The 27221-nt window shown below is 46.9% G+C and overlaps 1 protein-coding gene across 10 annotated transcripts in view; it reads right to left on the bottom strand.

Annotated features, from left to right (window-relative positions):
- The window catches only part of MAP7D2 (MAP7 domain containing 2), a 459602-nt gene that overhangs the window by 129212 nt on the left and 303169 nt on the right, over positions 1-27221 (bottom strand). For 4 of the 10 annotated variants that reach the window (XM_085622503.1, XM_085622502.1, XM_085622509.1 and 1 more), the window contains 4 exons: positions 7428-7538; positions 2317-2442; positions 980-1131; positions 540-667 (listed from right to left, as the gene is read on the bottom strand). In XM_085622503.1, coding sequence (XP_085478629.1) covers positions 540-667; positions 980-1131; positions 2317-2442; positions 7428-7538 — 517 coding nt within the window. The remainder of the gene's footprint in view (positions 1-539; positions 668-979; positions 1132-2316; positions 2443-7427; positions 7539-27221) is intronic. The other 6 variants (XM_085622504.1, XM_085622506.1, XM_085622505.1 and 3 more) reach the window with 3 other exon arrangements.

Raw genomic sequence — 27221 nt, 5'->3', positions numbered from 1 at the left:
AGGCAAAATGTCCAACAATGAGTATTGCAACAAAAAACCGAATCCCTCTGATAAATTCTGGCAGGTCAAAACTCCTGGCATTTGTAAAAAAAAAAAAGTGCCCAGTAAATACTGGGACAAGCAGATTTTGGTTCATTAAGTACCAAAATCTGCATGTTATATCCGGTTATTGTCAAAAAAACCTTAACTGGGTGGTATTTATTGCACTTAAAATGTTTTGATCATGCGGAGACAGATTTTATCGGGAGCTATAAATATTGCACTAATTACAAGCCCGTTCACTAGTGCCAGAATGTCCTCGCCAACAGCCTTGCACAGCGGATTGCTCATTCTAGTTCCTCGCATTTACCATTAAAAACGTTTTGGTCTAAATGCTGCTACAGTCACACTAAGGTTAAACCTAAAAAGCACACCGGTTTGCAGTGCAAAGCCAACACAACTATAATTTGAACTATAACTTGAGACTTTTTATTATCACTTGTGGTAGAAAAGAGAACATTTTCTTTATTATACAGTGTACTATATGAAAAGGTACATACTTGGATGTGGCTGGAGAAGAGGGTTTCTTCGACATGCTCACAGGTGACTCAGGCTTCCGCAGAGGAGAGCTTGTGCCACAAGCTGCCACTGGTGTGGTGGGTCGCTTTTCCTTCTTTACCTTTTCAGTCTAAAGTGAATAAAATAAAGTTAATGTTTTTGTATTTCCCTCCTATTGTTTTACTTTCCTTACTTGATAAACGTAAATCCAGCATGGATGGGTCCCACACACTCTTCAAAAAGAAACAAAAAGACCCCAAACGTCAACAACGGTGAAGGCAGTCCAAAGCCAACATGAATGTTCAGAAAAAGGAAATGATCCAAAAACAAAAGTAAAAGTGGTTGGGTGGAGCTCCCTTTAACCAGAGCATGGTTTCCCAAAGCAAACACAGCATGCTTTCTACCCACATTAGTATACCATTTTTATTTATAACAAACACACCTGTACTGGCTCGGGTGAAGTGGCTCCTTTTGCAGCGTCAGTGGGGCTGAAGGCAGGGGCAGACTTCTTTCGCTCTGTGCTTCTTGTGGGAGAAGGCTTGTAGGGGGACTTTAAAGGACTGGCTGGTGCTACACGAGGACAGATATTGGAGACTAAAAGGTTATAGCACAGTATAAAGAGGAGTAAGAAATTCAGAGAAGGAAGGTTTGGGGAAGAAAAGAAAATGGCATACTTCATTAGCAAAATAAAAAATAACAGACAAATTGGAGGGATATTTAGCTAAATATTCGTTACGAAACTAGAATGGCGGTTTCAGTTTTAAGAAAAAATAACAACAACTGTGCTGTTTAAAGGATCCCATGCTACTGTGTTACACAAAATAAAAGTTGACTTGTGACACACTGATCCGAAAACCACGAAAGGTCCACCAGCGCAAAGTTCTAGGGCCCCAGATGCTATGGCACATACACATATCAGTCACAGCTTCCCACCTTCATCTTTAAGCCTCATTGGAGAATCTGGGTTTCTTACTAGAGCCTCAATTTACAAACAGTAATAGAGGGTCAGTGACTCCTAAAGGAGAAACGCCAGTTATTGAATTGATTCTTCCTGCACACTCTCCCAGCTTCACATGCGCTGAATAAAAGCAAAATTAACTCCAAGGCACCTAGAAAAAAACGCAGGCCCGATCTATTCAATTTACTGGGAGCCAGAACTAAAACAAGTGGAGGGCTTGAAGAACATTAAAAAAAAAAATTACATTAATAAACGCAGGTATGGCCTTAGGTAACTTAAATATTCCACTTAGGATAAGTGGATCGATGTTGCTACAACCAACACCAATATGCAAAAGTGTGATTATTAATTTAAAGTTGAAATTATATAAAGACTGTGGGCAGCCATTTTGTCAAATAAGTGTTACAGGTAAAAAGTCGTACACCATTATTAGTGAAGACCCATGACCATTTTCTGACTTGACAGCAGGCCTCAGACAGTGACAGCTATGAGTACTTATCGTCCCTACCCAGATCCGTTTAGCCTTTTAAAAAGGCGTTTTCCCACCACAGCCTTCCGGATGCTAAGCTTCGTTAGTGAAATATAGCAAAAAAATATCTTATTTTCTATGCAAGAATATTCTTTACACTGGGTATAGGATACCAGTATCTCTTAGGTGCGCGCTCAAGACATGAGTAAATAAAACACATTGAAAACCATGAAAACACAACTTTAACAAACACCACTGCATAGGACCTTGTGAAATTTCAATTAGCATTTAATCTATCAGGTTTATTTTTGTCCCGTATCATCCTCGGGGCTTACTTTTCCAGTGGCATTACCTGAGTGATAATGGCACTGCTCTGTAAGCAATGCTGTACTTCTGCTCCTGGCTAAGGAAGCGTGCGTAGGAGTCAACAGCCGAGAAACAATATAATTTTCCGTTGGACTAAGGTGCATGCGGTGAGCTACAGAATGGAAGCAAATGAAATAAACACAGGAGAAAAATTAAAAATAAATTTTAAAAAATGAACAAATTAATACAACAAAAGCAATGGAAAATGATAGGTAAAATGACAAAAACGATGAATTTGTAAGCAATGTGTAGGTTCTTCCTTAAGTATCTGTAGCTATATGTTAAGAGCATTTGTATATGAATCAGCAGAAAGGTCGAAACTGATTATGTGTAAGCTGACAACACAAAACAAAGAATCTAATATAGAAATATTGCTGACCAGGTATGCTTATTAACTACAGAGGTTAAATACAGTTGGGCAAACAGGTTAAATCTATTTCATCTCTTTGCCCGACGGATAATGTACACGTTTTATTTTTTTTCGGTGAATCCCCCTAAAACAAAAAATCCAGTCAAGTAGCAAAAACCCCTTTCAGAGAAGTCCATACATCAGTCGTACACGGTCTGCACACAAGAGAACTGCATAGTCTTCGAAAATGTGAGACTGGGAATCACCCATATGACAGCCAGCATGCATGATCATCTTTGAACTTTTACACACAACATTCAATCCCAGCTTACTTTTTACTCCCAGGCATGTTTGCAGCGCGAATATAAAGCAGAGTGAGAAGTACACGTGTGAAACTGACTGAGGAATTTCCCTTTTCGCTTTTCTAATTGAATTCTTTGAAATGGTAGTTCTATTTTTGTTAGGTGACATCATTTGCAAACCATGGCAATTTTTGAACAAGCATTACTAGTTTGAATATCCGAGGTATAATATATCCATTGGAAAAATGGTCTCATCCTTAAGAGCGCTATAAAGACCAGGAAAGAAACCACCCTGGTCTCTTTGCCCAGTCCTGCATCGTTAACATTCAACAATAGGCAGTTTAGAAGGCTCGCTTGTTTGATGATGTCGGCTGGGGTTTTCAAATCTGAAGTGACATCATTCTCTAGGTGCTCCCCCGTGAAGTCTACGAGTGCTATAGTATATAAACACCATAGCGGTAACATTTTGGCACTGATTTATTACCTTCGATTGGATGACATGGAAAGTGTTCTCAGGGTAGGTAAACTCGGGTGGGTGGACAAATGCAACAGTTAGTTACACATCTATTTTTAGAACTGGTTCAGATGGGCACAAGTCAAAAGTCCTTCACAGGCGCTTAGATGATGTCTTTTTTAGTCACTCTTAGAAGATTTGACTCAGCTACGCTATATTTTTTTCACATTCATTAGTACCCGATGTTAATCCTAATTTTAGAATTTATAGGGTCTCAGTGCAGTAATTTTGATTTTTGGTTCACCATCCTGATGACACACCGCTGTTGCAGAGTTTTTAAAACTTTCGAATTTTTCTTTGTGTTTCCGTACTATGCTTTGCCCCATTACCCGGGGCAGAGCTTGAGCTTTTCCCTACTGTACCATGCCTCTGCCAATATATCCGGAATTGTGGATGAAAAGTGATTTGACTAAAATAATAAAAGGTAGCCAACCTGATTATATTACCAGGTACTTTGAGAAAGGTGGGCTTGTTTGCACTTGAAAGAAATGGGCCTATGAAGTTTGAGAAGTGTGACGGAGTGTAACTTTTTGTTGAGCTCTTTAAAAGTATATTGGTTCCCAAGCTGCCACTCAATGAGAGACTGTCAATTAGAAGCAGGCCATTTGAGCAGACATGCATTCCGCTTCAAGCCAATACCCAGTTTTCAAGAGTACTAGTGCAAAATATACAAAACAAGGAGGAGACCCGCTTTGCAGTTAAATGTATATTCCACAGCTTCGAAGAAAGAATAAAAACAAGAAGATCTGCAAAGTTTTAGTCTACCAAACCTGCTTCACAGTTTGCACGAAGTCAAGCAGACTTGATTACAAATCTGATTTTTTTTTGCCATGTCTTGAAAACAGTCTGTGGTGGTTTGATCCATTCTAGTTAGTTTTCTTTTTATGATCTGAGCCACCAATTAAGTTTACCCTAGAAGGTAGTTACCAACCTTTCTTTAAACCCACAGAAAAATACAGGTGATAAGGGTTTAGAGTTTTCAAGTCAAATTACTCAACCCTCTTTTGAAACTAGAGGCCCGCCTACCATCACAAAGTGACTCCTCTCACTTTAGAGTAAGCTGTGATTAGATCGGATTTCTAGTTACTTGTCTTCGTCCTTCTTTTCCTAATTTAGAATATGTCAACCTCATGCTATGGAAAGCCTTTATTCATTTTCACCTTGGTCTCAGTAATCCTGTAGCACCAAACAATTTTTCTCATAACCAACAATGTCCCCAATATACAAAATTGCAGGTGAACACTTCCCCCTGCTGATGATAACCCTCTGCTTAGAACAGATATGCGTCTGACGGGCTATCCATGTCAGAGTACAACGAATGTGCCTGGCATTGCCCACAAAAACAATGATATTCCCCCACATAGCCTCCAATATAGCCATCACCAACCTTTTACCTAAAATGCTGGGATCCAGTTTTGAAAGTAAAAATCAATATGGGATATTGCTCCACTGCATACAAATATCTATCTAAAAAATTAGTAATGCCCACAAAGTGTCCCTAATTTGAAGTTCAGATAATATCGAAATCTTTATTTGGAGAGTGATTAATGGACCAAAATCCTGTCTGTAGCACTTTGAATGCAGTCTGCATGCAACAAGAAGAGCTCAGCTGTGGAGAAGGTTTCCTTCAGAAGTACCGAAAAGGAAAATAAAAACTCCACTCTACTTCCAACACTTAATTAAAAGCCACTCAGTCACATAGGTGGCAAGAGTGAACCTAATGGTTGAATTTTTAAAATATTACGTTATTATGCATATTTGTTGTGTTATTGCGTTTATTGGAATTTTTATGGTTTATTGTTTTATTCTGTTTCTCTGTTTTGTGTACTCATTGACCACACTCAGTTGGCACATGGTGCTATAGAAATAAAGACAGACTTACAGAAGAGTAGCAACCCAAAGCACTTCACAATTTTAATACACTTAAATGCACTTCGTTAGAAGGGGAGATGTGGGTGCGCCTTCTTTTGGAAAGTCTAATTAGCTAAAAATAGGGACCTTTCCAACTTGCGTAAATATGGCCAGAACTCTTGTCCTAATCGGTTTTTAACGCTTATGTCTACAGTATGTTAGCTATGCTTGGTCATTCATTTCTGGTCGTAACAAACTATCAAACCTGACCTGAATATTGACATAATCTTCTGGGGATATAAACTGAGGTTTGCATATATTCATTATGGTGTTGGTTCAAACTGAAACGTTGTTACACCACGGAATGTTGTTTGATACGCTTGGGCGGGTGGAACCGCTCTAACAAAGTGCCTTTGCATAACACGCTATATGATGGTAAGGTCGGATACACTGGACTTTGTCTTACCAAAGTTTTTAAGACTTGGATTTGTATATTTCATTGACATTCACATTGTACTATGTGCCATTAATTAGTTGCATTGGGGCATTTTCTAAAATGCCAACATTCTCAGTTTAAAATTACAAAATCAAATGCACTTAAGATTTAATTTACTGACTTTGCCAATTTGTATTTCAAGTTTTACATCGCTTGCAATATTGTCAAAAAAGCCACGTTGCAATGAATACCAAACAAACTTTGTGCTAATTTCTTCTATTCCATAGTTGGCAAATCATCAGGGTGTTCCAGTCCGTGTTGACTGCTGGCTGTAATATGCTTAATCTCTGCAGTAGTCTACTAGGACCTATGCTTGTTACATGTTAACTTTGCAAATACTGATGATGCTTTCTGTAAACTATAATCCAGGCATCTGAATGGTTTAAGGCCAAATAATCTGTCATGTTTACTGTCTTGACAGACGACAGTGACCTTCACTTCGAGAGATTGCTTAAGTGCTTCTTCTCCGACCATGGAAAGCTTTGTCTTCCTTTGGGCTCTGGAGGGACAGCCTCCTATGGAGTTTCTAAAGGCAAAATCTGCTTTGAGATGAAGGTTAGTTGTATTTATTGGGTGGGGATTATATATGACGCGTGGTACGTAAAATTGCCTAGTGTTTTGGGAACAAAGGTCATGGTATAGAGACCTGACAAAAAAAAAAAAAAAAACACCTTGCGTGCTGAGGAATTGTAGTAGCAATTTTTGAACAGGCTAAGTGTGGCCCGCACTTGTGCGATTATTTAAGTCTTAATACTTCTTCATGCCATAGGATCTTACTTTGTAGCGTAGTGATGATTAGATCTATAGTTTGCAATCATGCACGTTTTCTGCAAATCCTTAAAGCCCCTCCGTGCTTCCTGCACTGTCTGACTGCCCAGCACTTTTGATCACTTGACTTAGAAGATCCCAGTGAAACACTTGTAAACTGAAGACATAGATAAACATGAAGTGCTTCATTATCACACATAAAAGTACTTCCAGATAAATAAATTCAGACTACCAGTTATACAAAAAAAAAACACTTTAAATAACTAATTCTCAATGCAGTGCTATAATGTGCCCATTTGTGTCAAAGCTTCTTTGTAAAAAAAAAATATATATATTCTGAAGAGATTTTATCATATTTTCATTAAATAGCATGGCCGTTCACCAGGGCACGTGAAGTAATAGTAGATGTTTTAGCCCCCAGGATAATGTGCTGCAGGGCTAAGTGCTTATGAGGTCCCAAAGGCGAGAACTACTGGCTATGCCATTGCTTGCTGTAATAGCAGCAATTCTTGTGGAGATAATATTTTGGCCAAGGTATTAACAAATCAGAGTATGTGATGACAACTCATTTAATCTCAAACCGCGCAGTCACACTGACACTGTTAAACAATATAACAAAAAACATTTCCCACTAGCATAATAAAATCTGTTTCTGATATAAATCTTTCTTTTCTCATGTGCTATCCATACAGTAGGCAAAAAAGAAAACAATACTTGACACAATGCTTTAAAAACGCAGGCCACACATTAGATGGACACATTTTTGCATTCGGAAATAAAAAGAGGTGAGCGGTGCAGCTTTTTTCTGTTCACTTGCCTCTGTCTGGGGAATGCATTATAGCCGCTGTGGAACAGGAGAGCCGTTTACTGATTGGCGATTCCATTGGCTTTGGCAGATTCATTGTAGAAGCGGAAAGTTTGTCACATGCTGCAGAGAGACGCATTGAAGACATTTATATTCAGACTACAGAGTGCCAAGCCTCCACTTGCTCCTCCAACGCTCTCCCCGCCCGAAAGGAGGAGAAACACAAGGAGCAGGGAAGAGAGCTGAACAGCAAACACATTATATATAAACCAATATAGCCGATAAGTCAGTGTTGTTTAATAGCAAGCTGTCCCTTGTGGCATTAGTGCTGCACCTCAATATAAAATCCATACAGCTGTAATTTCATGGCAGGGCTTCTTTGCAATAGGGAAATCAGAATCCTGTGAAAGAATACATCACCGATAACACATCCACAGAGGTCCTTTCTGAAATGGCGCTCTCCCCAAACCTTAAGCAGAAGAGCTCTAGTGAGTACTTCCACAAAGCATTTAACCAGGCATTCCATTTGAGAACATGTATGTCTAAGAATGGGGAAGTCTGGCATGCGGCTCTCTGAAAAATGTAAATGTAAATGTTGTAGACTTGTAAAGCGCACAGCTGCCCCAGCAACGGGGCGTCCCGGCGCTGTAGACCGCTGGGGAACCTGTCCTGGCTATCCCTTTCTGGGTATCTCCAAGGTGAAACCAGGCATCCCTGGCGTCTGTGGGGGGCCGTTGTAGAGATGAGGCAAGCTTAATGCCCAGAGTTGCCGAGTGTGTTCCTGGTTAAAGTAGGTACCGAGGCGAGAATTATCGAGTTCGTTTTGACCCTGGTCCACGACCCTGCCGCATCGGGAATTGAACCCTGGTCCCTGGCCAATTCTCTGCTTACGGGTCTGCCGCCTCTAACTAGTGAGCCACACCTCTCCACATGAGGAGGGAGAGCCACATGAGGAGGGAGGGAAGGGAGGAGATGGCCAAGGGAAGGGGGCAGATAATGGCCTCTTGAAGCTGTAAATCTGTCTGCCCAGTTGTACATTTTTTGACCAGGGGACGTTTTTCGAAGGAGCCCAAAGCATTTGCTGTCGAATGTCGACTTCACCTCATAGCTATTTCTTCCACCACCCTACACTTGCTCTTTTTTCTCACTCCTGTGAGTTCATCTTAATCCATGCTTTCTCCTTTGGTCATGGTTTGCTAGCTTTCTCCCCCTTTTTCTCCTTTTCGGCTGATCTCCTTCTTGTTCTCAGTCAAAGTCTGATGATGAAAAATAAATCTTGGTTTACAAAAAGGAGTGCCGGTGTGCACCACCTGCAACCACCTCTACAAACTGAACACTGTTTTGCCTCAAGAGTTGACAAAGTATAGGTCAAATCAGTGCTTGATACCACCACACCGGGTGCCAAACTTGAGGGGCGCCATCTGACAGGTGGGGATTACAGAACAGACAGTCTAGGCGAGACAATGGCAGCCTGTGGAGATCTTTCTATGCCCAGCAATTTTCAGGGGATGATAATAGCGGCTACATAACTGGCGAATAATGTACTTGCTAGAAAGATCGTGCAATCACAGTTGTGACTCATCATAAAGTAACTGTGTTATTGTGCCTGAAACATAAACAAGAGTAATATGCAGATCCCAGATTTGTATTTTACTTAAATAGATCAGTGGTTTACTGCTTTAGTCACAAATAAGGTTTTGTTACTTGCAGTTCATAACTTAGTCTTTCTAAAATAACACAGTGAGCTATGAACCAGTACCAAAGAGCGGCCTGCATACTAAAAGGCAGAGGTTTAAAAGTATTTTTTCTCAAAATCTCATTATTCTAAGATTGCTAAAAAGGGTTCCTTTGACTAATAGTAAATTGTCAAATTGTAAATATGCCTGTGTCTCACTTTGATTTTTTATAAGATGTAGACCTCTGACAAATCGTGGAATTAATACAATTACAATGCTACTTACCAGCGCAATGAAGTTGCTATTTCAGATGGGTATAAAGAAAGCATAAAATGTGGACACCTAAGAATAAGGTATGAGTGAAATTTGCAAAGCTCAATTTTAGACCGACATGGACGGATTGCTCGAATGTGGATGCATCTGAGTGAACTAATCTGCAGCTAATCCTTAGCTTTGAAAAAGCCAGTCCTTCAAGGTTTATTTCTTGAAAACAGATAAAATGACCATGCAGGATATCAAACAGAAGGAAAAAGATCACGTTTTAGCTACCTTCAACATGGAACACCTTGCATCTTTGTTTCAAGTTTGTATATGAGAAGGAGAATCACTCGTTTGTATTCTGAGCACAATCAATCAATCAATCAGGGTACTTGTAAAGCGCGCTACTTACCCGTGAGGGTCCCAAGGCGCTGAGGGGTGGGGGGGATGGGTGCCGCTACTGCTCGAAGAGCCAGGTCTTGAGGAGTCTTCTGAGGGCGAGTAGGTCTTGGGTCTGTGGTAGGTGGGTTGGGAGGGTGTTCCAGGTTTTGGCGGCGAGGTAAGAGAAGGATCTGCCGCCGGCGGTCGTACGTTGGATGCGGGGGACATCTGCGAGGGCGAGGTTGGCGGAGCGGAGCTGGTGGTGTAGAAGCGGAGTCTGCTGTTCAGGTAGGCTGGTCCGGCGTTGTGGAGTGCTTTGTGTGCGTGGGTGAGGAGCTTGAAGGTGATCCTCTTGTCGATGGGGAGCCAGTGCAGGTCTCTCAGGATGGGGGTGATGTGGCTGCGGCGGGGGGCGTTGACGATCAGTCGGGCGGAGGCGTTTTGGATGCGTTGTAGCCGCCGTTGGTGTTTGGCTGGGATTCCTGCGTAGAGTGCGTTGCCGTAGTCCAGTCTGCTGCTGACGAGGGCCTGTGTCACTGTTCTTCTTGTTTCGGTCGGGATCCATTTGTAGATCCGGCGGAGCATGCGTAGAGTGTTGTAGCAGGAGGAGGAGACGGCGTTGACTTGCTTGGACATGGAGAGGGAGGAGTCGAGGATGAATCCTAGGTTGCGTGCGTGGTCGGTTGGTATTGGTGCTGTCCCCAGGGCGGTCGGCCACCAGGAGTCGTCCCAGGCTGAGGGGGTGGGTCCGAGGATGAGGACCTCCGTCTTGTCAGAGTTCAGTTTCAGACGGCTGCTCCTCATCCAGTCGGCGATGGCCTTCATGCCCTCGTGAATGTTGGTTTTGGCGGTGTGAGGGTCCTTGGTGAGGGAGAGGATGAGCTGGGTGTCGTCGGCGTAGGAGATGATGTTGAGGTTGTGGTGGCGGGCCACTTGTGCAAGGGGGGCCATGTAGATGTTGAACAGCATCGGACTGAGGGATGAGCCCTGGGGGACGCCGCAGATGATGTCGGTGGCTTCTGACTGGAAAGGTGGGAGGCGGACGCTCTGTGTTCTGCCGGAGAGGAAGGACGTGGTCCAGTCAAGGGCCTTCTCTTGGATTCCGGCTTCTTGGAGGCGTGTCTGTAGGGTGCGGTGGCAGACCGTGTCGAATGCGGCTGACAGGTCCAGGAGGATGAGGGCTGATGTTTTGCCGTTGTCCAGATGAAGGTTCCTCTGAGGGTGGTGTTGGGGTCGGTGTGGATCCGGAAGTGCAGGTGTTCGGCGGTGTTGAGGGTGTCGTCTGAGTGGGTGGTGACCTTGAGGGTGGACTTGTAGATGATGGCTATTCCTCCTCCGATTCCATTGGCGCGGTCCCTGCGGGTGATCTTGTAGCCGTCCGGGATGGCTATGGCGATTTCGGGTGCCGAGGAATCGCTCCACCAGGTCTCGGTGAGGAAGGCCACGTCTGGGGCGAAGGTGTCGAGCAGGTCCCAGAGCTCGACGGCATGTTTGCGTGCGGAGCGGGTGTTGAGTAGAATGCAGCGGGGGTGGTTGGGTCCAGTTCTTGGAGGTTTGGTGGGTCTGTCGCAGATGAAGCTGCAGGTGCGTCAGGAGAAGGGTCCGTGGGTCCGTTTCGGGGCGGCCTAGAAGCAGGTGTTGTGTCGGCCGGCGTTGAGTGCGTGGAGGGAGTCGGTGTCGTATCTGAGTCTGGCGTCATGGCGAGCGTGGGGTCCAGGGGTTCTGGCGCTGGGTGTGGTCCAGGCGCGGACGGGCGCAGATGGGCTTGCCTTTGGCGCGCACCCGCTGTGCGGCCTCCATAAGAGGGGCTGAGGGAGCAAACGGCGGGAATCGGCGATCGGGCGAGCAGGGAGTGGGAGTCAGGATCTGGTAGCGGGCGAACCAGAGCGGCACTCAGGGGGACAACGCAGTGGCTGGGGAGCGACCTAACTGTCTTCGTTAGTGTTGCAGATTGATTTCAGTAGCAAGTAGCTGCCCAACAAGTCACTTGAATGTTAAGCGAGCCATCTAATAACAAACCCTTGCTGGCAACCATTGCAATGAAATTCTAATTTTCAAGATGGGCTAGAGTGAAATTTATTTGGGAATTTCTTAGGCCACAAATGAACCTCGTGACTTGTGTGTCACCGGGGTGTACGAATAGGTGTGCTAGAGATACCAAAGTTAAGGCATGTCAATAATTTACATGAACTCACCTTAAAACCTAATGTTTGAAGCTTAAAAATTGCATCAGGTACCTAAGTGTGGCACATTTAAAGAGGCGGATTTAAAATATTTTAGACACCTACAATGTTGGTCTCATGTTGACCTACCTCTGCACAATTTACACCTTTCCATTTTTACTTTCTGAAGCCCTCTCACCAAATTAAGGAAATTTCCGATGTCTGGATTTTGCCTCGTCTAAAAACATGGTCACCTCTAGCTGACATCCATTCCAGAGTTGCTTTGAGCCACCCTTAAACGGAGTAAATTACACTTTGCTGAAAACACCTCCAGAGTAATTGGGCTGTTGTTTACATACAATTTAACCATAACTACCCATTCTCGAAGAAACTGGATTAACAGAAAGGGATATATGTTAAACCAACAACAAAGCTCTCCAGTACTCGACCAGTTAGCAAGACTGCATCAAACAAAACCAGGTCACCTTTTGCTTTCTGTAATGCTTCTGATGAATCCATAACCCTCACTGCCTGGACCACTGACCAAAAGAACAGGGAGGAGAGGTGAGGCTGGCTGGTACCAAGACGTCTGCAGAGCCTGTGAGCTCTCGCAGATCGCTCTGCTTCTTTGTATGCCCGTTTAATTCCAAGGTGCTGGAACCAGGCTTGTGTGCCCGACATGGCAGAGTAACTTCAGATTTTCTTTGTTGCTGTAGAGAGACAACAGTGAGTGTGCAGTCTGTGCCTCTTTCAATGCCCTGAGCTGAGAACACCCAAGCAGAAGGGCATTCAGCAGTGCTGGTGCAACTCCAACCCACCCCTTTACATCATGGCCCATGGTGGAAGCTGAAGACATTGAAATTCGAGAAGCTGCCTGGTTTGCTAGCATGATCTGCGACTCCTATGAAGCCCATGGATGTTTGACCTCACATTATGGTTTCAGACACTTAAGGTGCCAATAGGTGAGGGCAGAGGTATCAGCACCAAGGGGCAACAGAGACTACATGGTTTTGATTTGTGTTCTTTCTTTGCGGGAGGAAACTTATGCATACCCACTGAGATGTGTTCCTCCAGTCCAATCCCTACAAGGGACTACACTTCAGGCTTGAGTACCTTTTCACCAGAAGTGGTCTTATTTCAGTGTGAGTAATCATTCGAACCATGCTTCTGCACTAACCGAAAAGGAGGGGGGACAGAGGTGAAGAGGCGTCTCCAGATTACCCTTGGGTAGCTAGGGAAGAGACCACATCTTGTTTCCATCAGTGCCCTAAATAACGACTATGGCAGGAATACAAGAGCACTGATGCCATGCAATCTGTGGAGGAAGAAATTGAAGGTCGACTAAGTTGGGCCCTTAATATTGAGTAAGCTGTCGCAAATTCCAGTTGCCGATTTTGGAGAGTCAAGTTTATTAAACAAAGCGGACATTGGCAATGGTTAAAACCTACGCTATTGATGGCTTGATAAATCTTCATCAGCAGGGAGTCATGCTAGACAATAGGAGGAGGAGTGCCCACCTATGGGTCCTGTGGGCATTCCCTGTGCTTGGGGGGCATGGGGAGAGAGCCTTATCGCTGCAATGAAGAAACTAATGTAAGAATTGTTGGTGCTTCAGGGAAAAGTGTATAAACTAGTGGTGCAAAACATATACAAGCTACCCTCAAAGCACAAGATGGACATCAACTTTAGAGGGATTGGGAATATTGTTTTGGCTTCTGCAAAGTGGTGTAGTGTATTCTGCGGGTTGTTCAAAATTAGAAATCACAATTCTTGTTGGAAGGCAGGCATTTTCACATCTTTGCAGGAATGTGCCCCGACAATGTGGCGCATGGCTTTCGGGCATCCATTTGAATTTTCAAGGAAAATGTGAAATGTTTTTACAGGCTGGGGGAATGGTATGGGCCTATGAAATGTAATTTTTCTGTGCTTGGTGGTCGCATTATAGCTGACAAGAGTCATATCTTTGGTGCCCTTCAAGTGGAGTGGGGATTCCTCTGGGGAGTCACCACCCGGGTATATCAGAGGGTTTATTTTTCTCCTTCTATTTATTTTCTGTAGATCTCTCCACTGTCCATTTCTTACTTTAAAGAAACTGTATTTTCCCTTTTTTCAAGAATCAGGAGTATATTTAATAATAAACAAAATATGGTTGTTGTCTATGGTTTCTGACTCAGCGGGCTTTCTCTGTTTATATGATGGCGGAATTCTTCTAGAGTACGAGTTGCATCTTTTGCTGTATCCCTGCTTAATAAAAGGGACATTGTGGTCCACGTTTCTGAAGGCTGCAGATAAAAGTGAGATAAAAAAAAAGGCTCACTGGCTATGCCAACCATATGGAGAAGACTGTGCCAAACGTCTAGCAATAAACAAATATGCAGGACGAAAATGTGCCCGAATTGAGGAATCCCAGGCATGTTTATTACAACTGTGTTATACGCTCTGTTTTAAGTGAGAGCAGTACTACTTTGTTGCAGTGATTTATTAATGACAAATTAACACTGGAGGCAGTATCTTTCCACTTAGACCTTCTTAGCCCAGTTAAGAATTGGATCCATTGATGGGTTGGAAGGTTGAATATTGTTTTGGGTACTAGATCATCAAGCATACAAGTGAGGTCTGGTGCTAATTCCAGGTGTATGAGACGCAGACTAGCAAGTGCACTGTGTTGTATGGACTTTGTAGGGGTACCTCATTAGCACCCGTGGGGAATCCAAGTTTCATTTGACTAAATCATGAGAAGCCTCAGATTTATCAGTGTTTTTGCCTCCTCAATCTTTAATTTCCTAAACACTTTTTTAAGGATGGTCATTTTGGATTCGTTTAGCAATATCGGAGCCACTTACTTTAGGCCGCCTAGCTGCTAGGAATTATCTGTAGTACGAAATTCTTTATTTCGCAGACTGAGATTTTAATTTGCTTTTATTAAAGTCTTTTGGCTATTTACTTCCGCATACCCGCACTTTAAAACAGAACTTGCTCACCTGCTGCTCGAGCGGAGTTTACTTCTGCACTATCCATCTAGCGACATCTTGGGGGGAGGATTTGCCACTTTGGGACGCCATTTTAGTGAGCGCACTAGTGGCTAGGGGGGGACACGCTTGCCTGCCTATTTAATCTCGGGCAAGGCAAGCGCGCAGCGGGCGTGCGCGCCAATGGCGCGCCAGAGGCGCGCCAGAGTCAAGCCCGTCTGCGCCCGTCCGTGCTGCGGACTTGCCTAGTGCTGGTAATGCTGCCCGTTTAGGCAGAGAGGCACGTTTTACCTACACAAGAGAACAGCTACTGGATCTAGGTAAGAGGGTACACACTGACTCGGTCTATCAGGGACCTTTTGTGAATGATGCGAGTATTACTGTGAATAACACCTTGAAATGCGGGCTGATTAATAGTCGGTCGCTAGTCAAGCATTATGTGGAAATCTCAATGCTGATTGAAGACATGAATCTTGATGTATTGTTCTTAACAGAAACGTGGATCAGAGCCGAGTACGCGGTAGAAATAGGATTTGCCTGCCCTGCTGGGTTTAAAATCTTGCACAACCCAAGAATAGAGGGCAGAGGAGGAGGGGTTGGAGCGATATTCAGGGAGGAGCTGAATTTTGCTCCCCTAAAGGTTGATGAGGTAGACGGGATTGAATTTATGGGGTTTTCGCTGCAGGAACCTAGAGGCAGCCTGTTCACGGGAATGGTCTGTTACAGACCCCCAGGGAGTGCCACCCAGTATCAGTCTTTTTTAGATACCATCACCAATCTATCCCTAGCACACTCCAGAATGATTATCCTGGGAGACTTCAATCTGTGGGAGAACGCTAACATGGGAAATTATTTGAGAGATTTGAATTATACCTGTGCTAATTTTAGCCTTCAACAACTAGTTAAATCCCCGACCCATCAGGGAGGACACATTCTTGACCTGCTGTTTGCTAATGGGCTGGAAACTGAGATACTGAATATTATACCTCAAAATTGGACAGACCACTATTTAATTCATTTTAAAATTATGTTACCTGGCCTGAGGGACAAATCCAAAACTCCTGGGGTCTCTCGGAAAGGCAGGGAATGGGCGAAATTAGGTAGGATGGGTGCCCTCTTAACACCACCCATTGCTAATCTCTTCTGTGCCTCTATTACGGTAGAGGAGAACTACAATATCTACCAGAAATACATCACGGATGCTTTGGATCAACTAATCTCAATAAAAAAAATAAGAACTAGAAACAAAATCTCAGCACCATGGTACAACGACGAACTGAAACAGTTACGTCTACTATGCAAAAAGGCTGAGAGAAAATGGAGGAAGAGGTACCTAGAGGGGGCCAAGTTAGAGTTGAGAATGGCACAGACTAAGTATAAGATGCTTATCTTAGAGTGTAAAGCAAACTTCTATGCTAATTCCATCTTACAAGCGTCTAATGGGACTAAAGAACTTTTTAAGATAGTCAGGAATATCTCCGCTCCAACTTGCCTGGGTAACAAAGTAGTGGCCTCACAGAAACGATGTGATGAGATCGCTTCCCATTTTTTGGATAAAGTGGCAAAGATTGTTGGATCCTTTGTAGATAACGAAACTGTCGCCCAGGTCCAAGATATACAGGCGACGGAAGGGGATCTGGGTCAGTTGTGTACCCTGGATAGCTTCCAGATCTTTACTGATCTCACCTTTAACACCGTTGCGCAAAGCATATCTTCAGGATCTCCGTTTGACCCTTTGCCTGGAAGACCTATGGCCAAATGACTTTTCCCTGGTTACGACAGATATGTAATCAGTCCCTGGAAGAAGGCACCGTCCCGGAGGGATGGAAGCAGGCGGTGGTGACACCCCTGATTAAGAAGCCCTCCTTGGATCCGACAAATCAGGCTAATTTATGACCAATTTCTCTCCTTCCCTTTCCAATTAAAATCCTGGAAAAGGCTGTAAGCAGATCTTTATCATGCTTCTTGGAGGAACATCATCTGTTGGACACGGATCAGTTCGGATTCTGGCCCGGGCAATGGACGGAGTCAGCTCTGTCCACTAAGATGGACAACCTACGGATGCGGGCCGACAACGGGAATGCCACGGTTTTAGTGCTTCTCGATATGTCGGCCGCGTTTGACACAGTGAGCCACTCAATTCTGCTGGAGAGACTGGAGAGAATAGGGGTGAAGGGACGGGCATTGCAATGGCTGCGGTCTTATTTGTCAGGGAGACAACAGACGGTAACCTTAGCACCATTTACATCCCGTAAATCACCCATAGCCTATGGGGTACCGCAGGGTTCTGCCATCAGCCCTATTCTCTTTAACATTGATCTGCAACCGCTTTTTCCCATCATTAAATCGTTCAGGGTTGACTTGGTCAACTATGCGGGCGATACGCAATTGGCGTTTTCCTTGGAAGGAAAACAGGCAGTCTCTATGGATTTATTCCAAGAGTGTATGCGTCAGACCGCAGACTGGTTGCGGAGGAACTCCCTGCAGTTCAATGGAGGGAAGACCGAGGTGCTATAGTGTTCATCGGCGAGGCTGCCTATGCATACACCGGTGGAGTTTAGGCTTACCCCCGAGGAGGATCCGCTGGCTCCAGCCAGTACGATACGTAACCTGGGGGTCCTAATAGATAAGAACCTCCAAATGGAGTCGCAGGCAAATAAGACAGCCAGCGTATGCCTTGGTCTGTTGCGCCTGTTACGTCGGATACTTCCAATCTTACCGAAGGATTTGCGCTCCCTGGTAGTAAGCAGCACAGTGATGGGCAGACTGGACTATTGCAATTCCTTGTATTTAGGGGCCCCTCAGTACATCTTTCAGAGTTTGCAAAGGGTCCAGTCTGCCGCGGCAAAACTGGTGCTGAACCTGCGGCGTAATTCGTCTTCTACTCATGCCACTGGTTACCAATCAAGGAAAGGGTCCTTTTTAAATCCCTCTGTTTGGTGTACAGAGCAATACACGAGTCGGGTCCAGTCCCATTACAGGAAAGGTTTGCCTGGTATTTCCCTCAGAGACAGCTTCGTTCCTCTGGTGCCAGTCTGCTGGTAACTCTGAGATTTAAACGCTCCAGGCTGGGGGGGGGGGGGGGGCCTTCAGTGTGGTTGGCGCTCAGCTGTGGAATGAGCTACCACAGAGGATTAGACAGACTGACTCTCTAACTGAATTCAGAAAGAGCCTAAAAACTTGTCTCTTCCCGAAAGCTTGATCCTCCATGCTCTCTCTTTCTGATTCCTCACCATGATGGCTGTTGTTCCTATATGTGAGCGCCAGGATACCCGTAGGGTGACAGCAGCGCTATATAAGTACTAGTACAATTACAATTACATTACAATATATAATTGTTTACATCTTGCTGCCAGTTACCACTATTTCGCTTGTAGGCGCTGCTTCTACGGTTTCATTTCCTTCCACTATCATGTGACCATCACTTGACAGTGTTTAAAATGTTTTTTTTTTCACATTTTAAAAAAGCCATATAAACCGTGTCAGGTGATTAAATTAATTAAGAAACATAACAACTAATATACAAACATATCAGCATTTAGGGTTCCGAAAAAATGCTACAAATCTGTTCTTGCTGAAGTTTGTGATATCAGAGAGGCATAACTTCAGATCTTTTTGGCAAAGACCTTCCATATCTTCGCAGTAAACAGAATATGAGGAATTGTTTCTATACCTCTTCCACAAACAATGACATTCTCTAGTACATAGGAATTTTCAGCTTCCTGCCTTTACTTCCAAGGTTTGGGGGAAAAGGCTAAATCTCGCCTTCATCCACATTTTACCTTGTACTGCAAGTTGAACATGGTCATACATGAAAAGCCAGAGCTTGCCTTCCAGTAGGGAACATGAAATATATGAAGATTTAGTGACTGTGTAATTCAAATAGGTTTGCCTTTAACCGGTTTTCTATACGAGTCTTTCTAACCAGTATGTACATTGTTTAATCTTGGAAAATTACTCCCAGTCCTTAAATGCCCATCCATTGGTCACGGTCAGATAAGTATTGACTACATGCTAGTAAGCAGAGTGAAGATAAATCCTTGAAGATACGTGTTGACAGGGCTCTGCCGAAAAATGACACAAAACAACATTCAAAATAAGTGGACACTGGATTATTCATTATTTCATTGGAATCATCTGGGTGTTATTGTTTCTGTTGAAGTTGCTTCGTCTAACCATAATGGTATGCTGAGGCCGCCATTTTCTCAATTGTTTTAACGGGTGTTGACTATAATACATGAGAGCTGTAGGTCACAATAGTAGTGGCTTTTGCTATGTAGACCCTACCAGTTGAGTCACAGATCGACCCCCAAAATATGGGTTGAAACTTAACAAACCACTGGCCAAACTTGTGTAGATGGCAGTGTCAATGTTTATAAAATGAGCCCCATGGCTGTTTCTGGTCAAACATGAAGCTCAGGTATCTATTATCAGTAATTTTTTCGAGCTTGTGTTTATTTATTTTTAATTTTTTTTATTTTTTTTGAAACCGTTTATTACAAGACTCAAAAAATATACAAATATGGGCCTACAACCTTCCGGCCGGCCGCTAGCAATAAAAGGAGCATACGATATACATTTATAAAACACATGGTGCTGCGGCCGAGCATGCACAGGAGGTAACATCGTTGCGAGCCACACTATCCAGACCCCACTATACGGTTCCATTTTAAACTTAAAGAACAACAAATACAAACAAACCCACAAGGCAATCCTCAATCGGAAATAGCGACACGTGCTCCCCTAGAGGGGGGATCCTAGCCATCCATAGGAATCTCAAGAGGGGGGGGGGAGAGATCAGAACTAGGGCTGGGTACACCTAATGCCCAGGTACCGGGGGGATGAGTTGGCTAAGGGGACGGGGCCGGCGACGGATCGGGCAATAACGGTGGAGCACAGATTCCCCCGCGGTAGGCGTTCCAGGGGCCCCATACTTTCACCCATGTCGCAGGCTTACCTCTCGCCACATACACCACCTTTTCCCGAAACATGCACCAATCCATATGGTCCTTCCAGGCCGAGACAGTCGGGGGCCTCTGGGATCCCCACAGTTGGGCAATATCACGCTTGGCAACCATATACCCCAGAGTCACCCACCACGTCTGCGGCACCGAGTAATCGGTAGGCTCCCACACATTCAACAGGCATCTCCTCGCTTCGGGTAACAGCGCCACATGCGTGACCACTCGCAACACCTCATGCACACCACGCCAGAACCCCTCCACCTCCGGGCACTCCCACAAGATATGCAGAAAAGTCCCCAGCGCACCACACCCACGCTTACACAAACCGTCCTCAGCATAGCCCATACGCAGGAGCTTTGGCCCAGTCATGTAGACCCTGTGGAGTATCTTGAGCTGGACGAAACGAAGGCGAGCCGGTATGGCCACCTCTTTCGGGGAGGCCACCGCGGAGATCCAGTCCTCGTCGTCCAGCTCCAGCCCATCGGCTACCCAAGCCTCACGAAGGGCAGTCAACAAGTCTGAGCGGTCGTTGATCAGTTTTTTGTAGATCAGTGAGATCGTGCTGTCAGGGACGTGTCCATCCAGCACTCTATCCTCCAGGGGGGAACACTCCGGGATGGAGGCAACGTCCGGAAAGACGGAGCCCAGCGCATGCCGAACCTGCAAATACCGAAAGTACTCGCTGCCCTGCAACTGAAATTCCGTCTGCAGCATCTCGAACGTTTTAAATCCTCCCCTCGTCCAGAGATCCCCCACTTTGCTAATGCCTATTAAATCCCACTTCTCAAAGCCCTTCGAGGTCCACAAGGAGCCCAACCGCTCAGATGCGTATAGTGGTGACGCCCGGGTCAAACGGTCCTTCCACCCCATTGCAGCATTGGCCGCGTGCCACACTCGCACCATGACACGCGTGGGGCCCGTTAGGCGAGCGTCGGGCGCGCTAGAGTAGAGCGCTCGATTATGGTCACCACCTGGAAGTAGCATCCTATCCATTTCAAACGCCGGGTTTAAGGCGGGCCCATATAGGTCCTGATTAATCGCAGCTAGCTGGGAGGCCCAATAATACCGTTTAATATCCGGGAGGGCAATCCCCCCCGTCATACCAGGGGAGCGTCAGCTTAGCCAGGGCAATACGTGGCCTCCCGTCCCAGAACAGGCGGCGCTGCAAACTCTCCACTTCGCGGAAGTAGCGCGCTGGGACGAGGTCCATAGTGTTCTGCAACACGTATAGGAAACGCGGCAGCGACATCATTTTAAACAATGCCGCCCGGCCGAGCGGCGAAAGCGGAAAACGCCGCCAGCGCGCGACATCCTCTTTCAGACGCTGGAGGGGGGGAAGCAAGTTCCGATCATACCAAGCCTCCGGGTCCAGAGTAATGAAGACACCCAGGTACCTAAATCCCTGCGGGGCGACCTGGATCGGACAGCCCCGCGGGAGGATAGGAGCCTCCCCAGAGAGAACATACACACACGATTTAGCCCAGTTGATGACCAGACCGGAGTTACGACCGAATGAATGCAAAACATCAACCAGTACTATGAGTGATTTACGTGGGGAAGCTAGGTACAAGAGGATGTCATCAGCGTATAGGGATACGCGGTCTTCATACTCAGGGGTCCAGCGGAGACCACGGATGGAAGGCTCCCACCGCAGCCACTCCGCCAGGGGCTCCAAGGCAAGTGCAAAGAGGAGCGGCGATAAGGGGCAGCCCTGCCGTGTGCCCCGGCCCAGCTCGAACGGAGCCGACACTCTTCCGTTCACCACCACCTGCGCCAATGGGCCCGAATACAGCAATTTGACCCAACTGATGAACCCTGGGCCAAATCCAAACTTCGCAAGCATCGCCCAGATATATGGCCACTCAAGCGTGTCAAACGCCATGGTGGCGTCTAAGGACGCCAAAATGGCCGGCTCCCGTATGAACGGGGCACGTGCGAGCACACCGTGCAAACGCCGCAGATTAAGGGCTGTGTTGCGATGGGGAATAAAGCCAGATTGGTCCTGATGAACCAAATCGCCCACCACGCCGACCAGCCGATTGGCCAGTACCTTGGCGAGAATCTTGGGCTCCGCATTCAGTAGCGAAATGGGCCGATAGGATGTAACCCGGTCCCGAGGTCTCCCTTCCTTGTGGATGACCACGATTGTAGCCAGACGCTGGTCCGGCGGGAGGGAGCCCACCGAGTGTGCCGCCAGGAACATAGCCCGGAGGTGGGGTGCCAGCGTATCCGGCCGCAACTTGTACAACTCGATAGGGAGACCATTCGGACCCATGGCCTTGCCGGAAGCGACCGAGCGTATGGCGAGGGCGATCTCGTCAGAGGTGGGAGCGGCGTCCAACGACACCCTGTCCTCCCCGGAAAGGGACGGCAGCGCGATATCACTGAGCAGGGCACGGGAATCCTCCTCCGAGCAGGGAGACACCGGGGAATACACCCCATGGAAATAATCCGCGAAGCAGGAGACAATTTCTTCTGGCTCAGTTACACACACACCATCCGTTTTCTCAATCAGCGGGACCACACGATTCGCTCTCTCTTTTTTGTACAACCACGCTATAAGTTTACCAGCCTTATCACCCACATCATACAGTCGCCCCTGTTGCTCTCTACTGAGGCCCCTGGCCGCCTCCGTGACGAGGGCCCTGTAGGCCGCTTGCTTGAGTTGGAGGACATGTAATGCAGCATCCGTCACCCCACCTTCTAAATTCCCCTCCAACTCGGCTATTTCAGCCTCCATCCGGGTCACCTCCTCCCGCTCGCGCCTCCGGGCGTGGGAAATAAGGGATAGGGCCTCCCCTCGGAGTACTGTCTTGAAGGCCTCCCATAGCGGTACGGCCGAAGGCACAGACCCCACATTCTCATCAAAATATCGCTGAAGGGATTTAATCAATTCAGCGCGAATGGTGGGGTCGCGCAGGTACCAAGGATTGATTGGGACCACCCTACCCTCACCCCTCGGAAAGACATCACAGTGCAGTAGGAGCGGGGAGTGGTCCGAAATACCCCGTGGCAAATGGCGCACCTCTCCCACCCTCCCAACATAGGCCGCCGGGACAAGGACATAGTCTAGTCGTGAGAGACTACCATGGGCTCCCGAGTGGAAAGTGTACTGCAGCTGCGTGGGGTGTTTTAAACGCCAGCAGTCCACTAATCCAAATGTATCCAGGAGGCCGGGTAGCCACGCCTGTGCCCGGGGGAGGTCCCTAGGGGGGTGACGATCCAAAGACCCAGATACCACCGCATTAAAATCCCCCCCCACAACTAAAAGCCCCCCCGGAAGGCCAAGGAGAAGGCACCCAAGGTCCGCAAAGGTGGTCGACTGCAGCCCCGGTGGGATGTATACCGACACAAAGACAACCACTTTGCCCTCCAGTCTTCCCACCAAGACCGTATAACGTCCCCTGTCATCGTGGAGCACCTCATCAATCTCCAACGGGAGCGAGTTCTTCACCATGATGCCCACACCCCGTGAGCCGGACGTGAAGCCCGAGTGAGCCCCTAGGCGATAGCCACGCCGATTCATGGCGCAGAAGGAGTTGCCAATGAGGTGTGTCTCCTGCAGAAAGACTACATCGGGCGAGATTCGCTTCAAAAACTGCAGGACCACACCCCGTTTGATCCTGTCCCCCAGTCCATTCACATTCCAAGACAACAAAGTTAGTTCCCTACCTCCCATCATATACAGAAGCCATCATTCGTCCCCCGGAGAGCACTTTAGAACTAACACAATAATACGTTTGCCTTGTGATAAAAATGAACAACACCCCATCCCTACCCACCCACCCCAACAGAACTCCCCCCTCCCTGCACCCCTGCATGAGCCCAAACAGCCCCCCCAACGTGCAGTGTGCCTGTCGCCCCATATATAGTTAGACTAACTAAACCCCCTAGAGGAGGAGGGAGAACCCCCAATAGACCCAACACAACCTCCATAGGAGGGGAACTTACAAAAACTGACGCAGAATCAAAAGTGGCATCATTTTCGTCCAGAGTGAGGCCCAATATTAGACCCTCAGTCCTGATCCAGCGTGCCGTCTCCCCCCGCCGCCCCCCCCCCGCACCCCCGATCACGATCCCCGGGCAGAGTATCCAACCAGTCCCCGGCCGCTTCGGGACGATCAAAGAAGTGCGTGCGACCATCCACCTCCACACGCAGCTTGGCCGGGAAAAGCATGGCGTATTTGAGGTTTAGGTCCCGAAGACGGCGTTTGACGCCTAGGAAGCTCAGTCTCTGCTTCTGGACCGCTGGGGTGAAATCAGGATAAAAATTAACCTCCATATTGTCAAGCTTGACCGGTCCATGCAGTCTGGAGGTTTGCAGGATAGCGTCTCTATCCCGAAAATTGAAAATCCGGGCGATGAGAGGTCTCGGAGGGGCTCCGACCTTCGGCCTTCCCCCGGGAACCCTGTGGGCCCTCTCCACAGCGAAGAATTTGCTCAGCCCCCGTGGCTGGAGATGGGTAGCAATCAGGTCCTCCACAAAGAGATCCGCCGCCGCCTCCTCGCGTCCCTCGGGCACCCCGATAATGCGGATGTTGTTCCTCCGTGCCCGACTCTCGGAGTCCTCCAGGCGTCGATCCATAAGTGCAGTCGCCTGACTAAGCCGGCGCACCTCTGTTTGCAAGGCCGCCACATCTGTCGTTAGGCCCGATGCGGTGTGGGCCAAAGACTCTACTCGGTCGTTGGTTTTGGAAAGATCGGCCCTCACCAGGCCAATATCCACGAGGACCGAGTCAATCTTCTGCGCCAGTGTATCAAACCGCTGGCCCCCCGAGGCCTTCATCTCGGCAATGGCGCCCATAACATCTCGCAGAGTCAGATCTGCGGGCAGGTCTGGGGCATCAGGAGGGCTCTCAGGGGACTTGCGCGGTCCATCGGGAGATCCCTTCTGGAGGGTATAGCGGTCCATACTGTTGGCCTGATGGACGGCGCCACGCCGGGTCGATTTGGTCTTTGCCCGGTCTCCATCTTGTTTCGTGGCCATGGCCACCAGTCTCCCAGTCGCACCAGCCACGTCGTGTAGGGCAGGAAAGCAGGGCCACGAGCTCCGGGGGGGCCCCCTCAGAGCAGCGGGGTGGATCACAGCCTGCAGGCAGGCAGGGTCTCCCAGCAAGGCCACAACACACCAACACCAAGGGCTCCGCGACCCAACCTCGCAGAGACGGCAAGGTGGTGCGAAAGCGAAAGCGAAAGTGCGGGGTACGCGAGTCGCCAGGCCCTGCCTGCCGCTGTTGTTCACTTTGTCCCTGGATCACCCCACAGCGCAAATCCGGGGTCCGGCGAGGGGAAGGCCGCACACCTCAATCGGTGCTCACTCCGGTGTCCGAGGTCCGATTCGGAAGCGGGAAACGGGTGCCACCTCAGCTCAGGTTCACCAACATAGTCCCCTCATCCAGGGCAGGATAATTTCAGGATAATCGTAGGAGGTTGCGGAGGTCCTCGGGAGCCTCGCACCTACGCGGCCATCTTGGTTGCGCGCTAGGCTCCTCGAGCTTGTGATTATTGATGTTCCAGGAGCTCAGTATTTTGGTGCATCAAGCACCAAGTGCTTGGCTTTCCTCAGGGCTTATTTGCCACCGTTATTCACCTACATTCCTCACATATCTGTTTATCCGTCTTTGGAGTTGCACAATCATAACGTCCATTAAATGAAGATCACAGGCATAAATGAATACCTGAATCCTTTTAGAAACCAAGATGTGGAGGATGGTCAAAACTGAGCTAAGCTAGAGAGAAAGAATCACTTCTAATACTGTTAGAGGAGCAAGTGTCAAAACACATTGTTGCCTCACTCTCGAATGCTTAATTCTGTTCGCTTTCTTTATGTGTGTTTATGAGCCTACAACTGCCCCAGAATTAATATAGAGTTGGGATATAATGGACACTAAGTGGGGCTGGGCACCCTTGCTCTGTAATGTGGACAACAACCTGCCTCTCAAGACACAATCAGATGCCTTTGAAAAATCTAATAACCCCCATGAATGGGCACTGCTCCACTTACGCTGGCCCTGCTGGCCACTAGTGGCAGCCACATCGCATTGTGGAATAAACCTCCCTGAATCACACCGATGTGGGAAATCGGTAATGCAATGATTTGACCCGTTCAGTAACTCATTGAGGATAATTCGGTTAAAGAGCTTTCCTAGAGGGTGCTTTAATTTATGTAACTATTGGCTCTTGGTCTACAGGGTTCTTATATTTCTTTTCATGTTGGAAGCAGAAGCCATTGAAAAACAAGCGATGCCTGGTACAGTGGTGAGAAGCTGCAGTGAGCAGAGACTACTGACTCCTTTGCAATGCGGAGTTCAACCGCTCTTGTACCTTGCCAACCACAACTGTAAAATACTAGGCTGCTGCAGGAGAGACGATGCCTAAAACGGTGCATCGCCTCTTGTGCTGAAAGAGGCCACCCTGCTTTCTGGGATGGTCTTACCGGTGCACAGATGCCAAGAGTATTGTTATTTTCAACTACCTCCTCTACCAGACACAACAGCAAAAATGTCACCCTGCACAATACTCCCGTGGGCTGACACAAAATTTGAAAGGCACTTCAAACAAGCAATGGTTGAAGGAAAATGGCCAAACGTACCAATGGCTAAAACGGACTGACCTAAAGCCCTTCTTTGTGGGTTTTCCTTGTGGTGGTGACAAGAGCTCTGCCAGGGAGAAAAGACTCTCACCAGAACCGATAAATATGTTATCACTAATGAAAAGAGGTTAAAAAAAACTGGCGCATACACCTGTGAACCTCACTTTGGAAAGAGGAAGTTCTACAATGGAGTCGAATAAGAACCCAAACATTCACGATTAGATGCCAAGCAAACTTCTTTTTTAGCAAAAAGGTAAAAATAGACACGACAATTATATGCCACAACCCCTCTTCACAATGGAGGATGGCAGCTACTAAACAGTGGACTACGAGTACGCTTTCAACTTTGGAAGTGGAGACAGCACAGAAGGGGTGCAATCTAATGGAATGTGCAATAGAGTATTACACCACAGTAGCAGAGGCACTGGTGTAAGGTGCTCCTGCAAAGTACCGAAAAGAAGTGGAAGGCAAGATAAAGAGAAGATACGGGTAGGGCATAATACGGAGACCCGGCTGGAAGGAAATGTGGGTACATACTCACTTGTCAGTCAAAGAAGGTTTTCATAGCTTTCAACTGTTTCATCCCAGAGGATCAGTCAAGGTCACTGTTGTCAATTAGGAAATTGATCACATTCACATAGATCCTCAGAAGCAGGTCAGCTTGATAAATCCCTTGTGCGAGTTATTGGTGCTTTCCTCACTTTTTTTCAAGCCAGGCAGAAGTGCCTTAGTATGTTTAATACTCTTCGTAAGGGAGTCATTAGGAGACTTGTCAAAAGAGTCCAGTAAAAGTCAGAACCATTC

The sequence above is a fragment of the Triturus cristatus genome, chromosome 8 (genome assembly GCF_964204655.1).
Source record: "Triturus cristatus chromosome 8, aTriCri1.1, whole genome shotgun sequence".
In the NCBI taxonomy this organism is placed as follows: Eukaryota; Metazoa; Chordata; class Amphibia; order Caudata; family Salamandridae; genus Triturus; species Triturus cristatus.
This window is presented reverse-complemented; position numbering and strand designations above follow the sequence as displayed.